Source organism: Oryx dammah, unplaced genomic scaffold (genome assembly GCF_014754425.2).
Source record: "Oryx dammah isolate SB20612 unplaced genomic scaffold, SCBI_Odam_1.1 HiC_scaffold_25, whole genome shotgun sequence".
Lineage (NCBI taxonomy): Eukaryota > Metazoa > Chordata > Mammalia > Artiodactyla > Bovidae > Oryx > Oryx dammah.
The window spans coordinates 87,524,698-87,543,511 of NW_024070209.1; the positions used below are offsets into that span (position 1 = coordinate 87,524,698).

At 43.7% G+C, this 18,814-nt stretch overlaps 1 protein-coding gene across 1 annotated transcript in view; it reads left to right on the forward strand.

Moving 5' to 3' along the window:
• The window catches only part of MBOAT2 (membrane bound O-acyltransferase domain containing 2), a 63,721-nt gene that overhangs the window by 24,129 nt on the left and 20,778 nt on the right, over positions 1 to 18,814 (forward strand). The window contains exons 4-6 of the mRNA XM_040225706.1: positions 4,770 to 4,865; positions 15,808 to 15,863; positions 16,419 to 16,473. Of these exons, the coding sequence (XP_040081640.1) occupies positions 4,770 to 4,865; positions 15,808 to 15,863; positions 16,419 to 16,473 (207 nt within the window). The remainder of the gene's footprint in view (positions 1 to 4,769; positions 4,866 to 15,807; positions 15,864 to 16,418; positions 16,474 to 18,814) is intronic.

Below are 18,814 nucleotides of genomic sequence, written 5' to 3' on the forward strand. Positions count from 1 at the left end.
GAGCCTGTGTGCAGGGTATGCAGCTCCAGACGGCTTGGTTCTGGTGATCCACGCTGGACCCTTTGACACTATGCCTGTGTTAATTTCGTAAAAGTAGAGTGAGACGAAAGAAGAGCCAAACTCCCTCTGGGTTGCTGGTTTTAGAATAACAGCCTCATTTACAGGTATGCCGCCCCATAGAAAATGAATTCTTCAAGTTGCCTCGCGCATTATAGCCACTAACTATAAATGAACAGACTTGATTAATAATAAACTTTTAAATAGGAAGCTTGAACAGTTTATAAGCAGTCAATCTTTCCAGGTCCCTGCTGACTTTATCAGACCTAAGGTCCTATTTTGAAATATACCCAGAAATAGAACACTCATCTTTTGTTTTACGTCATTCACCTGTAGGTCCCAACTGTCATTATGCCTAATAGTTGTGTTCGTATTCACATGACTGTTGTGTTTGTATTTAAAGGCATGGGACTGGATAAAAACCTTTTGGAAATGGGTATAAATGGAGAAGAGGACTGAACCCTGGAGTCCCAGGTTGAGAAGGAATATGCAAAGAGATTATAAAATTTGTTTCCAAATAATTTTAAAATCAACTTTCTTTAGATTAAAAATTACCTTAAACCAAGTAGAACCACCAGTTCAGTGAGTTTTGACGAATGTCCAGACCTGTGTAACTGCCTCCCAAATCCCCAGACACAGGACACTTCATTCATCCCCCAAGGTTCCCGCATTCCCTTTGTAATCTTTACAGCCCAGCCCCCTGCAACCCGCTCGCTCTCTGCTTTCTACCACCTTTGATCAGTTTGTCTGTTTTAGAATTTCATGTAAATCGAACTGTATAGTAAGTAGGGCTTCCCAGGTGGAAATCCCATGGACAGAGGAGCCTGGTGGGCTACGACCGTGGGGTCGCAAGAGTTGGACACGACCAAGCAACTAAGTACACACCACAGTTAGCCCCCAGATGTGTTGGCCTTTCCTGAATTGAGGCCACACCCAAAGCCCCTTGAACTTGAGCTCCCTGAAAGTGATGAGTTTCGTTTGACTTCACATTAAAATAATGGCTCACTTATTAGTTTTTGTCTTTCTCTCCATCACGATTTTGAACCTTTTGGTGATGTTGCCTGTTTTCCTCATTTGGGAAGAATTCTTTTTCAGTTCTCGACATTTCAAGCTCATTAATTCCCATAGTCCCTGAGCACTTTGTTTTTCCCTGAACAATTTCTACTTCATATCTAATATCTAGAGAATGGGTATTTTAGATGTGGTTTCTCTTTTTAAAATGGGGCCATAATTCAACACTTATATTTGAATGAATAATAAAATGTTCTCTCTGGAACTCTTCAAATCTTGTTGGTTTCATTTTGTTATAAAGGATGATAGTATCAGGATGCTTTTAAAACTGCACAGAGCAGAAATCCCAACTCATAGCGCTGTAATGGTATAACTCATAGTGGTATAATGGTAACCAATGCAGAGAGTTTCACCTTTCCAGGGAGAAGTCATGAGGCGAGGCAGTTCTTGTTGATTAACTCAGCAACTCTGTTTTTATGAGGGGATCAGAAAGTTCTGTATTTTGTTTTATTTAGCTTTTCTGCTTCACCATCTCACCAGATTGTCTGTAGGCTAGCTGGGCTTGATCAACATAGCAGTAGCAAGGGTCCTGTGTTGTTCTGTGCTTAGTTGCTCAGCTGTGTCTGACTCTTTGCAACCCCAGGGACTGTAGCCCACCAGGCTCCTCTGTCCAAGGGGATTCTCCAGACAAGAATACTGGAGTGGGTTGACATGCCCTCCTCAGCAAGTAGCCTACTTGCTATTTAAGGAGAAAGCCTTTCCAAAAGCTCTGTGTCATGTTTCACTGACTGCACTTAAGTTTCACGCCCACCTGTAAACTGTCAGTTGCAGGGGCTACGAGACCACAGTAACTGAGTTAGATAGGCGGTCTCCCTCCCTGTGTATCTGCCTTTTCTAAGGGAGAGAATGAGGGTTCAGAAGCCTTTCACTTTCTCAAGATCACACAGATAGGAAGAGTAAAAAGTTGATGGGGCCGTTACTTAAATCTCAGTCAGGTCTGCTGGGTTTTACGTGCGTGCATGTTTTCTGTTTGAAGACCTTCAGTGAAACATATGCCCTGACCACAGCACTGATAAGACTACCATGCATGTGCATAGTGGCCTATATGTCTGTTTTCTTCTGCTGATGCTGAACTTGGCAAATCAGAGGCTTTCCCTGTCACCTTTCCCTGCAGCCTAACTCAAAAGATGACAGTGAAAATGTGGTGCGCTTTGGTATCGCTTAGGAATGCATTTCAGTTCTGGATAATAGGAAAAAACCCAGCATCTCAGATTTTTTCTGGACTTAGGTTATTCAGAGCCAGTGTAGCTGCTCAGCAGTGTTTATTAAAGAGGCAGGTATCTTTCTTGTTTCGCAGTTCTGTCCTTCACCTGTTAACTCACTACTTCAGGGAAGCAAGGTGATTGCTGCTACAGCCATCAGATCCTTTTTCTGGGCAGAAGGAATTCACACCACGCCAGCTACATGTATCCCCTCTTTTTTCTCTGATTCTACAGAATGCTTTCATTGATTTTTGACAAACTCATAACTAATCCATGATCGCAATTCAATCATGAGTTGTCAGAATTAGACCACAGATTTTTCCGGTTCAGTGAAAAAGTTGCTCACATCATGGGCAAACAAATGTGGTTCAGTTAATGAATGTTGATTGATGTTTTTGTTTATGTTAATGAGTAAGTTGAAAGTGTAACACTAAAGATACAGGTTGACATTTTTTTGTCCATAATGTGAGTAAGAGCAACTTCTTTGCTGAATTGAATAATAGTTTTTGAATGCTAGAAGAATAAGATTTTTCTTGGGGGCGTGCTAGTCACAACGTCATAGCTGCAGGTCATGACATACTTTAAAAAGTTGAGCGTATTATTAGCATTCTCTTCATTGCTTCTGATTCGGGTCAGCACACTTCTTTCATAAAGAGCCAGATAGTAAACATTTTAGGCTTTGAGGGCCTTGTAGATGCTGCTGCAACTATTCAGCTCAGGTGTTCTGAGGCAAAAGCAGCCATAAACAGTATACATGTGAATGGCCATGAGTGTGGTCAAACAAGATTTGATTGACAGAAGCAAAGCAGGGAGCAAGATTTATCCTACAGGCTTTGGTTTGGCTATCTCTGGTTTGAATAATCCGTTTGTTCAGTCGGTAAGTCGTGTCTGACTCTTTTGTGACCCCATGGACTACAGCACTCCAGGCTTCCCTGTCCTAAAGTATCTCCTGGAGTTTGCTCAAATTCATGTTCATTGAATAATGTATAGTGTTTGCCAATTTTCAAGGTGTAAATACTTTTACACCACTAAATTTGGCTTCCTGTATTGAATCGTTTTTGCATTTATCCAATAAACCCTGCTTGGTCAAAGTATCTTATTTTAAATTACAATTAGTTATAGTGTACTAAACTCTTATTAAAGATTCTTTCAGTTATCTAGTGCAGACTTCTTTGCTCAGGAATAATCCAAGTAGATCAGAATTACCTATTTGTCTGAAGTTTGAAAGGACCCTTTCCTAAAACCTCTTGAATGGCCTATTTGAGAAGTTTAAGGTTTTAAATTAATCAAATACATTGGGTGTTTTTTTTTTCCTATTGATTTCTTCTATATTATGTATGTTTAGAAAGTCCTTCACTGATTTGAGGATATTTGAATATTTACCCACAGCTCGTATGTGTTTTAGTTTTATACTGTATATTTAATTATTTTATCCATCTAGGATTGTTTCGATGAAGGCATAGCTCCATTCACCCACCCAAATTGTTTAACTCATTAGGTGATAATCCATTCACTCCTGCTAATATGCATTACAGCCTTCATTTTACACAGTGGTATATATCCTAGAGTCTGTTTGTGAATTTCTGTTCTATTGATACGTAAATTAGTTCCCCCAGATGATGTTTTAAATTCTTTTTTAAAAATAATTAATTTATGGCTGTGCTGGGTCTTTGCTGTTTTTTATGCGCGGGCTTTCTCTAGTTGCAGCAGGGTCGGGGTGGGGGGGGGGCTACTCTCTAGTTGTGGTACCGAGCTTCTCATTGTGGCAGCTTCTCTTGTTGCAGAGCCCAGGCTCTAGAGCGTGGGTTCACTAGTTGCAACACACAGGATGTGGTGTCCCTTGCATTGATGGGCAGATTCTTAACCACTGGACCACCAGGGAAATCCTGATGTTTTTAATTATTGTAGCTCTCTCCCATACATCTTAAGACTGAAAATTATTAAACATTTATGTTTATAAAATGTGAGTAAATACCACCTGATACACACTGTTTACGATTTTAGAAGACTGAGGACAAGTTTTAAAAATACTCTTAAGAACTTGTTTGATGTGTATTTCAGCCAAATATTTTCATACTAGGTTTTGTTTTCTAAAAAGAAAGAAAAATATATAGATGCCAGTAGTTACCGTATTTAGTTTTACATTGTGAGCATGACTTTCAGATACATAATCTATTATATGGAGGTATTTCAGAAGGAAAAAATGAATAAAGGTAGGAACTAAATGTGTTTGCCGTTGAAAATGGTACAAAATTCAAGGAAGCTAAAGCAGACACTAGTAAAGAGTTTTTACAAGTTATCAAAGAAAGCCATTTGTGGAGTAAATCTCATGATGTTTATAATTTTTGAACCATATCATATAGTTAATATGTTAGTTTAAAATGTATTAACAAAATGAATCTTTTTATTTCACTAATCTAGCTTGTTTTTGTTTTCCAGATATTGTTTCGTGTTTGCTTTGGGATACCTCACAGTATGCCAAATCACTAGAGTCTATATCTTTGATTATGGACAATATTCTGCTGATTTTTCAGGGTAAGATGAAAACTTTGATTCAGAAGTCTGTTTATCCTAACATGTTGGTTGAAAGACAAAATATAGTTCCATTTAGTAGTTCAAATGAAAAACTCTTTTCGTTTAAAATACTTTAAAAAATTTTTCTTCTTGGAAAGTGGTCTTTTATAGTGATGTGTAAGTCACAAAAATAACCTTTTTTAAAATTGACTTTTGTAACATTTCTAAATATATGGGAATAAAATTTGTATGATATGCCGATATTGAAAGCATTTTCCAATTCTGGTCTTCCCTGGTGGATCAGATGGTAAAGCGTCTGCCTGTAATGCAGAAAACCTGGGTTCGATCCCTGGGTCAGGAAAATCCCCTGGATAAGGAAATGGCAACCCACTCCAGTATTCTTGCCTGGAAAATCCTGTGGATGGAGGAGCCTGGCAGGCTATAGTCCATGGGGTCGAAAAGAGTTGGACACAACTGAGCAACCTCACTGGGTCTAATTCTGTTAGAAAATTTTGTGGTCACTTAATAACTATGGAAAATCACCCCCTTTGAGCCTGCTTCCTTGCTATCCTTCTTCTCCCTCCCTCCCTCCCTCTCTCTCTTCCTCCCTCCCTTCTTAGAATCCCTTTAGTACAGTGTTTCACCAGCTGCTGTGTAATGTCTGATTGCTTGTTCTTGCTTCTTAACATACTGTGGGACTGTCTTTGGACACAAGTCCTTGGACTAGCTTTGTCAGTCTGAATTTCCATGAGAATGCACTTGAACATGTATTTTTCTTTTATGCATTTCACATCTGTGAAATGTTTTACATTCTAATATTCAGTATGCTAGTGAGTGGTAAAAATAACTTCAGGCTTTCTTTTCTTCAGAGGAAATTTAGTCCTTCCTGTTAGGTAAAAGACGACCAGGTACACCAAAAAATGTCTAACGGGCTTTAATGGCAAAGCGCTCCCGGGCGGGGTTCCCGGATCGGACGGGGCAGGTCGAGAGAATCCTCGCCGAACCGCGTTGGGAGTTTGTTTATATATGCACGTTGTGAGGGATGGCTGGGCTAGCGGATGGGAGTTTGGATAGGCTGCTGGTTCGCGGCGTCACGAGCTGATAGGTTTCTCTATGCAGCTGGGTCGGGGCAGCTTATGCAGCTGAGGCGGCGCGGTTCATGCAGCTGGGGCAGGGCGGCTTTAGCTGGCGGAGTGTGCTGTCCTTGGTCCCAGGATCTGGGAGGCTCCCTCTGTTAGGGACTTCCCCCGCCAGCGGGGGAGAGGAAGGGGCGGCTCGTCATGGCAGCCGGGGTCCAACCTTACACTTCCTTGGTTCTGGAAGGGTCTTTTGCCTATAACAGAACTGATTGAATGTCTCTTATGAGATAAATGCAGTCCAACTCCTTAAAAATGAACTTGTTCACCGTCTTTATAAAGGGATACCTGCTAACATCTGTGTACTGGGTGGGGATGCTAACATCTGCGTACTGGGTGGGGAAGTTGAAGATAAAACTCTACGGTGTATATGTCAAGCCTGACAGCTTTCTCTGTTGAAAAAGACACAGAAGACCTGCTTTTAAGTAGGCCTTGAGTTATCTGTGCAGGATAAATAATGACCAGTAAATTCAATGGAAGGGTAAGTAAGTGGAAAAAGTAAAATGAAACAAATCATGGCATCTATGAATAAATTGTTGAACACTAGAAAAGAGCCAACGTTGTGTGAGCTTAAAGAAAAGTCACTGTTATAAAACAGGAGAATTTCAGAAGATGAATTATCTTTTTCTCCTTAATGATATCAAAGTGGATTTTACTTTTGTTAAACAGATTTTAAAACCAGACTTGGATAAAAGACTATATCTAAAGGAACAAATAAAACCAAGACAAAACAAAATTTATTAAATACACTAAAAAACTAGATAATAAAATTAGCAATATATTGAATAGAATTGAGAAATAACCTGACATACAGAAGAAGAGAATAGATGTTGGCTATCAACTTATAAAGGACTTCCCTGGTGGCTCAGATGCTAAAGCGTCTGCCTACAATGCGGGGGACCCAGGTTCAATCCCTGGGTCAGGAAGATCTCCTGGAGAAGGAAATGGCAACCCATTCCAATATTCTTGCCTGGAAAATCCCATGGACAGAGGAACCTGGTAGGCTACAGTTCATGGGCTCGCAGAGTTGGACATGACTGAGCGACTTCACTTTCACTATAACTTACAAACAGCAGGAATCCTTAAAGCAAAAAGCTTTTAAGCAGAATCAGTAGGTGTATTGGGCCACCTTGAATCGTGATGAATTTGGAGAGGTATCCTAGGTCACATGTTGTCATCTTAGTGTAATGAAAATAGGAACTAGCTATGTATATTTTTAAACTGCCACATTTACTAAGTAGTTTAACATAGCAGATTTCAATTTATTAATAAGAATTGGTAGAAGTACAAATTTGTGTGATCCAGTGTTCACTGGAGCCTCATAACCTCATCTTTGTATTTAACTTAGTCATTACCTTTTTTATTTCCCTTATCTGCTATTGTAAACTCTCGTCACTCTCTAGCTCTAGGAGTGGGCTAACCACTATCGAAGCACATTACTCCGGTGACTTTACATAAAGCAAGTTTATTTCTCATTCACACCCAGCCCCCTGAGGAGGGGGCCCCTGCTCCCCACGATCATTCAGGGAACCAGACCTCTTTCTTGTGGCCTCACCTCCTTCAGGGTCTCTAGAATCCTCTTAATTAAATTGAGGGAATGGCGTGTCCCGTAGTGAGCTGAGCCCAGAGAGAGCATGCCTGCCCTCCACTTTTTCTCCCATTCTATTGGAAAAAAACTAGTTACATGACACCACAATTTAGAGGATAGTGTACCTTAAGAACAATATGCATGTGATAGGATCTTAAGTATTTCACTAAAATGTTTTCACTTGAATATAATTTAAAATATTTAAGTATGTAGAAGAAATACAACATAGCATTTTACAGATGGACAACCTGATATAAAACTCCCAGTTTAATATGTAATTTGTATCCACTAGAAGAAAACATCTGAGCATCATCCGTGAACTGGTACAAAGACAGAGATAAATCAGCTCAAGGAGACCATTGTGGCCGAACTAAGTTAGAATGCTCCCTTTTGTTTTAATGCGCGCAGGAGAGAAAAGAAGCATTTAGTAAGCCTTGAGTGTTACAACACATGAGCACAACAGGTCCTGACTTGCTCCTAATTAGGGTAGATACGGGAGCCATCCAAAGTGGCGTTGGCAGTCTGAGGAAGGGAGAGCTGAATCTAGTGACCCGTTCTTTGTGCTAAGCTCTCCAGTGCCCTGAAGTTAGACACACAGGGAATGAAGCCAGGCTCTTGCTGAGGAACCACGTGGGAGCTCTTCTGTACCAGCCAGTGTTCCTTGCAAAGGTGTGGAACACTGATGATGTGGGTGTGTGCATGAAATATGGTGTGTGTGTGTGTGTGTGTGTGTGTTTAGATAGAGAGATAGGCTCAAGATACATTTAAAATGCTGAATAGATAAAAGGGACTCGCCTCTTAATAGAAGCTGCTTTTTGCAGAAAGGTTGAAAGGCTAGGTTGTCAGCTGACATGCTGGCCTCAGAAAATAGGTACAAAAGAAGTATAAAACAGTTAAATAGCTTTCCTTTATATCAGCAATAACTGGTTAGAAGATGTCATAGATAAAGGATCGGAGTTTCAGAAGTAATAAAAACTATGAAATGTTTAAGGAAACGTGTAAAAACAAATGTAGGGACCTTTGTGTAGACCTTTTTGTAGTAAACTATGAAATTTTACCATAGGACATAAAAAAGACTGACTTGCAAAGCATCTTGTTTATTCAGAGAGGAACATTCAATGTTGTAAAAACAGTCCTTTTTCTCTAGTTAACCTGTAATGCGGTTGAGGTTTTGAGGGAAATTAGGCAAATTGAGGAGTTTCCCTGGAAGTGTTTGAGAGGAGCAGATTCAGTATAAAAACATATACTGCTTGTCAAGCAGACATCATTTGAATATTGTAGGACTGACATAGGAATAGCCAAATCCAAGAAGCCTGCGTAGAGAAACAGATCTCTGGATCTGGGATATAAATGTACAGAATGACAATGCTGGGACTGTGGGTCAATGAGGAGCGCCCCTCTCGGTTATTCAGGAAACGGTATTGAGGCAGAAAAAGAAAGGTGAATGCTTGCCTTCTTGTAGATGGAAGCAGGAACAGATTTTGGGGGACCGGAAGGAAATGAGTTCTGATTGGAAATGTTGATCTTTGTGGAGCTGAAGCATTGGTTAATGCATCCACTAAAAAAAGATATATGTGATATCTATTTTAAAAGATATATATTTTCCATTGAAATCAAGAATACATTTTAGAGCTAAGCAGAGAGCATCAGATACTCAGTCGGTATCTTATTACCAGCTGCCCATGTGTGTTCGTGCAGTTCGGTGCGGTACATTTTGCTGTGGGCTGAGTACTCTGTAGGTGACCATCCTGTCTGTAGAAGAAGGGAGGGACCATTTGTTGTAAAAGCTTCATTCTGGCTCACTGAGCTGAGTCCTGGAAGGGCCCCTGGTGCTCTCTGCTGTGCCCAGTAACTATGTTGTAAATAGTGTTGGCATAAATTATTCAGCTGATAAACCATCCGTGGTGTTCTGCATATCCTGTTTCAGCCGGTGGCGGGGGGTGTCTCCTGACACCTTGACCTACATTAGGTTAGGGAGTACGTTCCGCCCAGCTGCTACTCATGTAGTTCAAGTTCCCGGGAGAAAACAGGCACGGTCTCTTATAAGGTTTGCTCTGTCTGTTCCCCTCCCTACCTGAACCTTTCCCCCTGACTGTTTTTTCCAATTTATTTATTTTTAATTGAAGGATAATTGCTTTACAGTATTGTGTTGGTTTCTGCCATACATCAACATTTCCCCCTGACTTTATGTTTGTTCACAAAGCAGTGTGGTATAATGATATTTATCAAGAGATCTGCAGTGTTCCCTTATGACTCTAAAAAGTTGATCAGTTCAGTCGCTCAGTCGTGTCTGACTCTTTGTGACCCCATGGAATGCAGCATGCCATGCCTCCTGTCCATCACCAACCCCCGGAGTTTACTCAAACGCATGTCCATTGAGTCGGTGATGCCATCCAGCCATCTCGTCCTCTGTCGTCCCCTTCTCCTCCTGCCTTCAGTCTTTGCCTCCATCAGGGTCTTTTCCAATGAGTCAGCTTTTCGCATCGGGTGACCAAAGTATTGGAGTTTTTCAGCTTCAACATCAGTCCTTCCAATGAATATTCAGGACTGATTTCCTTTAGGATGGACTGGTTGGATCCCAAAAAGCTGATCACCGGCCCTCAAAGTCCACGCCATGTGTGCCGGTCCTCGCCTCTCTGCCCGCCTCGTCTGATGCTGCAGCTGCATAACTGCTTCCACATCCTCATGCTTCTTCTACTGCCTGTCAGCTTCTTCCTGCCGGGAACACCCTTCCCAACCTGCCCGCGTGTCCAACCTCCTGGCTCCTAGAGGCTCAGATGAAGCGGCTCCTGTTCGAGGTGTTTCCCCATAAGCTTGCTTAGTTTCTCTGTACATGTCTTCAAACGTTTGGCCCTTAACACTTTTCCATGTAGCTACTCGCGTACCTGTTGAGCTCTTACTTCAGTGAGCAGATTCCTTCAGGGACAGTGCTTAGCAGTTAATTATTGCAGCCATCCAGTACCTTCTGCTGAGCAGCGGTTCCGGTATCTATTGAATGAGGGTTTTATCAAACATCTGCTGCGCCTCGCATACTGTTCATGGCCTTTGTCCTGTTGCTGTTTTATTTAATCCACACAGTGGCTTTATTATCCCCATTTTATAGATAAGAATTTGGAGGCTGGGGAGTTAAACAGCTCCCCCATGTCCACAGTTGATGAGTAGTGGAGTCAGGATGTTTTCTGGCTCACGTGTCCAGCTGCCTGTCCACACCTCTCTGCCCGGTTATCCAGTCAGCGTCTCCCACTGAACTTGCCTGACCCGGACTTCCCAATGCCCCTGCCCTGTTCCTCCTGCATTTCTTCCCAGCCAGCTCCGTCCTTCTGTTCCTTTCCTCTGGTAAAAACCCTTGGTGGCCTCAGGTCTCAAGCCCTGATTCTGATCCACTGTTGAACAATCGTCAGGTTCTGCTGTCTTTGCCATCAGAAGACGACTGGGATGCACTACGCAGGGTCTGTGCTGTCATCCTGCTCTGAGATGCCATCCTCGCCTGCCTCTTACCCCCCAGCACCCCACAGCCCTCTCTACCCAGGGGCGAATATACCCATTAAAAGCGAGTGATTGCCCTGCTGTTGCCCTCCATGGCCCCCAGTCCCTGCTGGGTCTCGGCCCTGTCCTCACAGTCCCTCCAGGAGCCTCCTAACTCTGACCATCCGACACTTCTGTCTTCAGCATCTGTCCTGTCTTTACTCGCCGGCTCTAGCTGCATCCCCGTCCTCACTAGCCTCCCAGCAGGCCAGGTCAGTCTCGGTGCCCCCACCTGGGCAGGGGTGCTGGCGAGCCTGCCTCTGCGGGGCTTGGTCCCTGACTCAGCTTCTCCGTGAAGCGTCACCCTGGGTGAGGCCAGGCCCCACCAGCCTCCTGGCACTCCTCTCCCCTCCCTGTTTTGTTCTTCTGCTCAGCACACAGCAGCAGCTGGCACACCGTGTATTTACCTCTAAGTTCAGTTGTTATCCATCCCTCCCCTGTACACAGATGAGAACTCTGTCTCCTTCGCAGCTGTGTCTCCAGCACCTGGTGCCTTGTAGGCGCTCATTAGATGCTTGTTTTCAAAATGAGTGAGTGAAGGGGCTGGCTGGATGGCTGCCTGGCTCTCGGAAGCCTTTTCCTCCTCTCTCAAGGTGCATTCCTTTGGCTTTAGGTCCCAGGGGTTTGTTGGTTTCAGTGGGTTTTGCTGTTTGCAGACGAGCCCCTGCGTACTTAGACGTGCCTGAAAGTGGACCGGTCGGTTTGCTCTGTTGTCAGGTCTCTGTACCCTGGTGGCATGCTGACCTTGTATCTGGGGTGGGGGAGAGGGAAAGAGAGAGAGAGTGTGTGTGTGTGTGTGTGTGTGTGTGTGTGTTAGTTGCTCAGTCGTGTGTGTGTGTGTCTGTGTGTGTGTGAGTTGCTCAGTCGTGTCCGACTCTTTGCAACCCCATAGACGGCAGCCCATCAGGCCTCGCTGTCCATGGGTTTCTCCAGGCAAGAACACAGGAGTGGGTTGCCATTTCCTTCTCCAAAAGTAACTATAGAAAGAAAGAAAGTGAAGTCTCTCAGTCGTGTCCAACTCTGCGACCCCATGGACTGCAGCCCACCAGGCTCCTCCATCCATGGAATTTTCCAGGCAAGAGTACTGGAGAGGGTTGCCATTTCCTTCTCTGCTTGTAGGTGCTCGTAGTTGCTTTGTAGCAGTATCCTTAGAGTTTAGCGGTCTCCTAGAGATGACAGAACAATTCAGAAAGAGATTGTTCTTTTTCAGTATTCATTCTCTAGTGATGTTTACCTAGAGTTTGAGTTTAACCACGTGGCAGAACTAAATCCTGTAACTCTCACTCATTGTAGAGAAAAAAGATGACGTGTAAAGGTTTTAGTTGAATAAGAAAGTTAATTTGTATCTTTTTAAAAAATTATAAGAAGTCTAGAATCTCTTTAGTTCTTTACATCAGATGGGTATATATATATTTTTATATTACCTGAAGCTGTTTTATCAGTTGAGTATTTATTTTGAATAGCTAGATTCTGTATTTTTCCTGTTCCAAGTAGAGTGCTGGGGGAGAAAGTGTCTGTAACTCCACCTCAATCTAGTGATGTTGCTGTGCAGAAGGTACAGGTGGCTCCACCCAGGCCCCCCTTTGCTACATGAAGGCACTGAAGCCAATTGCTTGCCCTCTCCCATCCGCCTCGCAGCCTCCACCTCAGGGAAACAGGAGAGTCTGGTTCACAGAGGGCTGGCTCAAATTTTAGGACCAGGAAGGTGATTAAATACTGAATGCAAAGCAAACAGGTAGTTAAAATGTCAATAAAGGTGTAAGTGAAATCTGTGTGAGTCACTCTGATGGTCCCCATTCAGGTATTTACGAGCACAATGCACTGTTAGGAAAACCACCCCAGTTGGTCTCTTTGTAAACCGTGGGAATGTTTTCATTCAGAACCGTCTTCTCTGCACAGGAGGTTTCGTGTGATGGGTGAGGCCAGTCCTCCTCCCCTTTCGGTCCGCTCTGTGTCCTGGTCTTTGTCCTGTGCTTGTGCTGGACTCATCTGGCCACCTTCCCCTCTGCTTGACTCTCCTGAGCTCTCCTGAGTCTGTTTATCCTGTGCCAAACTTTTTTTACTTTCATTTATCAGATACTCCTTCACAGTCACTCTGCGATAATTTTGTCCTCTGTCATTTTATTCTCACATTCACCGCTCCCTGACCCCAGCCCATGACAGGTTGGACCAGAGGCTGTGGAATGACAACCCCTTTAAAACCAAAGGAAATATTCGGGCTTAATGATTATCTGTTAAGGAAACAGTAGGTGATTTGAGACGTTTTTGCAAACCAGTCAGGACTTTGAGCCCAGTTACTAGGCAGGTAGAGCTTCCCAGGTGGCACAGTGGTAAAGAATCCGCCCGCCAGTGCAGGAGACATCAGTTTGATCTCTGGGTCGGGAAGATCCCCTGGAGAAGGAAATGGCAACCCACTCCAGTATTCTTGCCTGGAGAATCCCATGGACAGAGGAGCGTGATGGGCTTCAGTTCCTGTGGTCCACAAAAGTCGGACATAGCTTAGCGACTGAATGCGTGCATGCACGCACACACACACACACAGCAGGTAGCGAAGGTGCAGAGGCGAATAGGGCAGGGTTCCTGCTGTTAAGTAGTCCACGAGTTTCGTGGTGACTGGAAAATAAGCCAATAACTACAGAACAGTCTGGTGACTGTTTTCAAGCACAGAGGAGAGTGGACATGAGGGAGGGAGTCTAATCAACTTACATAAGGAGTGATGGGTCTTGAGTGGGCACCCAGAAGGTTGGGTTTACGTGGTAGTTTAGAAATATTCACCCAGCACATATCCTGGGCCAGGCACTGTGCTCGGCGCTGGGGGGTCAGTGGTGAAAAAGACCATTCACTCCCTGTTGCATGAACCTGCTAAAGAGTGCAGACAGCTTTTAAAGCCCCTCCGTAACTGGGTAAATGAGGCATCCGTGAGTGTGAGAAATTCTTTGAAGAAAGAAAACAGGAAGCTAAGTTGAAGTGAAAGGTGTGTGTCCCATTTGGACAGAGGTGGCTTCCTGGGGAGGGTACAGCTGCCCACGGGCCTCTTGTGCAAAGTGACTGTTAAGCTGAGACTTGAAGCAGGAGATGGGCCGCCCTTGCAGAGCAGCTCCAGGGAGTGTGGTCTGGGTGGAGACCAGCATTTGGAGAGAGAGGAGTATCTGTATGTGTTCCGCCTTCTTCTTCTTCTTCTTTTTAACATTTATTTGTGTGTGTTTGGCTGTGGTGGGTCTGCATTGCTTCGCGGGCTGTTCTCTAGTTGTGTCAAGCGGAGCCTACTCTCTAGTTGTAGAGCACGAGCTTCTCATTGCGAGGATGCTTCTCATTGCGAGGACTTCTCTAGTTGCAGATCACAGGCTTAGTAGTCATGGCACACAGGCTTCTTTGCCCTGTGGCATGTGGGATCTTCCCTGGACCAGGGATCAAACCTGTGTCTCCTGCATGGCAGGCAGATTCTTTCCACTGAGCCAAACTGGGGAAACCCTGCTTCTGCGTTCTTTCCGCCCCCGTGAGGCAGCATAGTTCTTAGATCCAGCAGTACAGCCTCGCAGCACCCAGTCCCCCAGCTCAGCTCACTTTCATGAGAGCCTGCACTCTGCGTGCCTGGGTCTCCCAGGTGACCAGTGGGCACAGTGAGAGCATGCATGCAAAAAGCACATATAAATATTTGCCTTTGGGAAACATCTGATACACATGAACTAAGCAGTTTAGTATGTCACTGAGTTGAAAAATAAATTTATTATTTTATTGGTTGTTTTTATGATGTTTTAAGGTGATGTGAGAATTAAAATCCAGAGCGAAGGGTATCTTCTTATTCCTTTTTGAGCTGAACTATGAAATGAATTTAGGCAGGTGAGAAAAATGATCCTTTTCCCCTGGAGAAATCAAAGTTTCAAGGAATTTTTTGTAATCCTCAAAGGTATGTAAACTATCTTCCAAGGTTAAAACGGCAGCTGGTTGTTGAAAGCAGCCTGGGGGAGCGTTTGGCTGAGGAATAATCTCCTGAGAGAGAGTGGTGTTCACCTCGGAACGGACTTTGAAGGGAACCAAAGAAGAAGTTTCTCCCGCTGGTACTTTAAGAGCAGTCATCATGTGATGGGGTCTCTATGAGATCTTGTCTGTTAGGTGAGGGGGGAGTGACCTGCAAGTTCTTGGGGCCAAGCTCTGTGTATCTCATGCCAGTGGTGGTTCAGTTGCTAAGTCGTGTCAGACTCTTTGTGACCCCATGGACTGCAGCATGGCCCCCATCCCCCGCTCCTCTGTCCTCCAGTATCTCCTGGAGCTTGCTCAAACTCATGTCCGTTGGTTGAGTCGTTGATGCCATCCAACCATCTCATCCTGTGTTGTCCCCTTCTCCTCCTGCCCTCAGTCTTTCCCAGCATCAGGGTCTTTTCCAATGATTTGGCTCTTGGCATCAGGTGGCCAAAGTATTGGAGCTTCAGGTTCAGCATTATGGGTTAGATTATGCCCTCTTAAAAGATGTGTTGAAATCCTATCCTCACGGTCTCCTGTAGAGGACAACCTCTTCTTAAAGCAAAGCAGAAAGCCCAGATTCCCTGTCTTCCGTCCCTTCCCCAGACTCAGCAGCCCTGGAGTTCTGTCTTCAGAATCCCTTGAGGTCTTTTTTCATGTCAGGATTTTGCAGTCATATAAGCAGAATAAACTCTTTCATATATCATAAGTATCATTTTAAATTTCTGCTTTTAAAATATATTTTTTTTCACAGCCCAATGATGATAATTACCCAGAAGATCACTAGTTTGGCTTATGAAATTCATGATGGTAAGAATTTGGAAATTAATCTTTCATCACTGAAAAAGTCATATTCTAACCACCTTTTTGTTTGAGAGATTACCATAACTTTCTGCTGTTTGTTAGAGGAAGGAAACGGAGGGAGGGAAGATAGGAAAAATACTGAATTCTGCTTTGGCTTCCCTGGTGGTTCAGATGGTAAGGAATCCTACTGTAATGCAGCAGACGTGGGTTCGATCGCTAGGTTGGGAAGATCCCATGGAGAGGGGAATGCCTACGCACTCAGTATTTTTGCCTAGAGAATCCCATGGACAGAGGAGCCTGGTGGGCTACAGGAGTCGTGGGGACACGACTCTAAGGTTTCTAAAGTGTGCTCACTTTCCTTCACTGTTTATTCTTAATTTTACATTCAGTTCAGTGACAGAGCCTGTGCTGTAATGAGAAAGAAAGGGACCAGTTATACCAAAATTGGGATTATGGCATGAATTTGAAATTAAAAAAGTGATGCACGTGTGAATGGGAGGAAGTATGCTTCTTTTCTTGGGAGAAAGCATAACTGATAAATTGTCTGTTTTTATTTCTCAGGGATGTTTCGGAAGGATGAAGAGCTGACTCCGTCACAGAGAGGATTAGCAGTCAGGTACGTGCCTATAAATCGTCTCCCCGAAGTTCCTGCTGTCTCTGCCAGGACACCCGTGTACTCAAGGCCAAGGCTGACTTGTCCTCCTCAAGGCTCTTAGTTCACGAGAACCAAACCTTCCTCCCTCTGCAGCAAGTCTGGTTGGGGTAGGCCTGCCTTTATAGGCACCCACTGAATATTATCATCATACCTCCTGTGTACCATATCCTGACTCCCGAGAGGCTCTGAGTTCCCTGAAGACAGGAGGACTGCATGGTCTTCATGTAGTAATTATGAGTAATAACTGCAGCTGTAGACCAGTGACTTGATAGCAGGTCCTGGGCTGCGATATGTTAATATAGCACAAAGATGCCATGTTTTGAAATAATGAAGAACCAGCAGGATATTCACCTTGCTATTTGGGGAATTCCTTCTGCAGTAGGCTGCTATGTCATTTATTCTGGTCCCCTATGGATTCATCTAAGGACTAGGTTAATTTCTTGGTGGGGCCTGCCTTAATCTAATATAATTAGAGATAAGGTACTCATTTTATTTGAAGAAAAGCAGCCCGCAAGCACCTTGTTTCCTGTAAATCTGGGACTAATATATGCATGGCTGTCCAAAGAAGGAGATTGTATAGTAGGAGGCCCTGCCCAAAGTGCTCACCTTTGATCCCAGGTTGTATGTCTTGAGAATCTTCTTATACTTTCCCCATCTTTAAAATTACTCTTTTGATGTTCACTACAGCCAGTCTTTATAGATCAGTAAATATGCACTTGAATTTATTTGTTTGGTGAGAGGTTAGCTTGATCTGGGCTCTGTGATCCACATGAGTCCTTGTCCATCCCAGGAACTTCTCGTTAATAGACACTCCCTCCTAGGTGGCCACCTGGCAAGACCCCAGAGCTGGTTAAATTCAACTCTCTGCTTGTCTGAACAGTGGAAGGAGGCAGAGAGGACTCCTTTCAGATTTGCTACCCAAACGTAAAATCTCAGAGCTCATTGTTGCCCACAGTTCTCTCACATTTCCACGCACAGTTGATATCAAATCAATGTTTATGGAATGAAGAATGAGTCTTCCATTGATACAATTAGAGTATTACAGTTATGCTCAGTTCGAATTTTAATTGCATGTATTACAGTTATCAGCTTCTTTCCTAACATGACTTGTCATTTGATATGACAGTTGAGCCAGAAATGACTTCAGCAAGTTTCATAAATCAGAATTATCTCCCGTCCTTCCAAATTGTGATACATTGTTGGATGCGGTAAGATGAGCTGTGGCTTAGATAACCTGGCGTTGTTCTGGTCTTGAAGTAAGCAGTGTTGAAAATGAGGCTCTGTTGCTGGAGCATAACGGGCTCTTTGCAGCTTTGTGACGACAGGGCACTTGTGCTGTGTGTGAGGTGGTGATAAAGTCTCTAACTCAGCCCAACATGGGAAGAACTACGAGGGAAAATCTGCCAGAAACACCTTGCTCCCATCTTTTCTGAGTCCTCAAAAAAAAGTACTTAAGGTTCTAAGCAATTTGAAATGTAGAAAGGTGGCTCAGTGGTAAAGAATCCGCCTGCCAAGCAGGAGATGTGGGTTTGACCTGTATGCGAGACAGCAGAAGAGACACAGATGTATAGAACAGTCTTTTGGACTCTGTGGGAGAAGGAGAGGGTGGGATGATTTGGGAGAATGGCATTGAAACATGTATAATATCATATATGAAACTAATCGCTAGTCCAGGTTTGATGTAGGATACAGGATGCTTGGGGCTGGTGCACTGGAATGACCCAGAGGGATGGTATGGGGAGGGAGGAGGGAGGGAGGTTCAGGATGGGGAACATGTGTACACTCGTGGTGGATTCATGTTGATGTATGGCAAAACCAATACAATATTGTAAAGTAATTAGCCTCCAATTAAAATAAATAAATTTATGTTAAAAAAAGAAAGAGATGTGGGTTCGATAACCTGGGTTGGGAAGATCCCCTAGAGAAGGAAGTGGCAACCCACTCCAGTGTTATTGCCTGGGAAATCCCATGGACAGAGGAGCCTGGAGGGCTATAGTCCATGGGTCACAAAAGAGTTGTACATGACTGAGCAACTGAACAACAACAACAAAATGTAGAAAAATTTAAAAGGCATTTTGAGTTAAGTGGTGACCTAGCTGGGTGTCAGGTGGACAAGAGCACTGTTTTCTCTTCGTTTTATTTTTATAAAAATATTTATGAGGAGGTTCTGTTGACCCCTTTTGGCCACAGAAAGCATTTGTGTGTTTTTTTTTTAGGAGATCACGTGTCATCTTAGAGCGGCAGCTGGGGCTATATAACACGTTTAAGAGCCTCCTTATCATCCCCAGCTGTATTTGTGGTG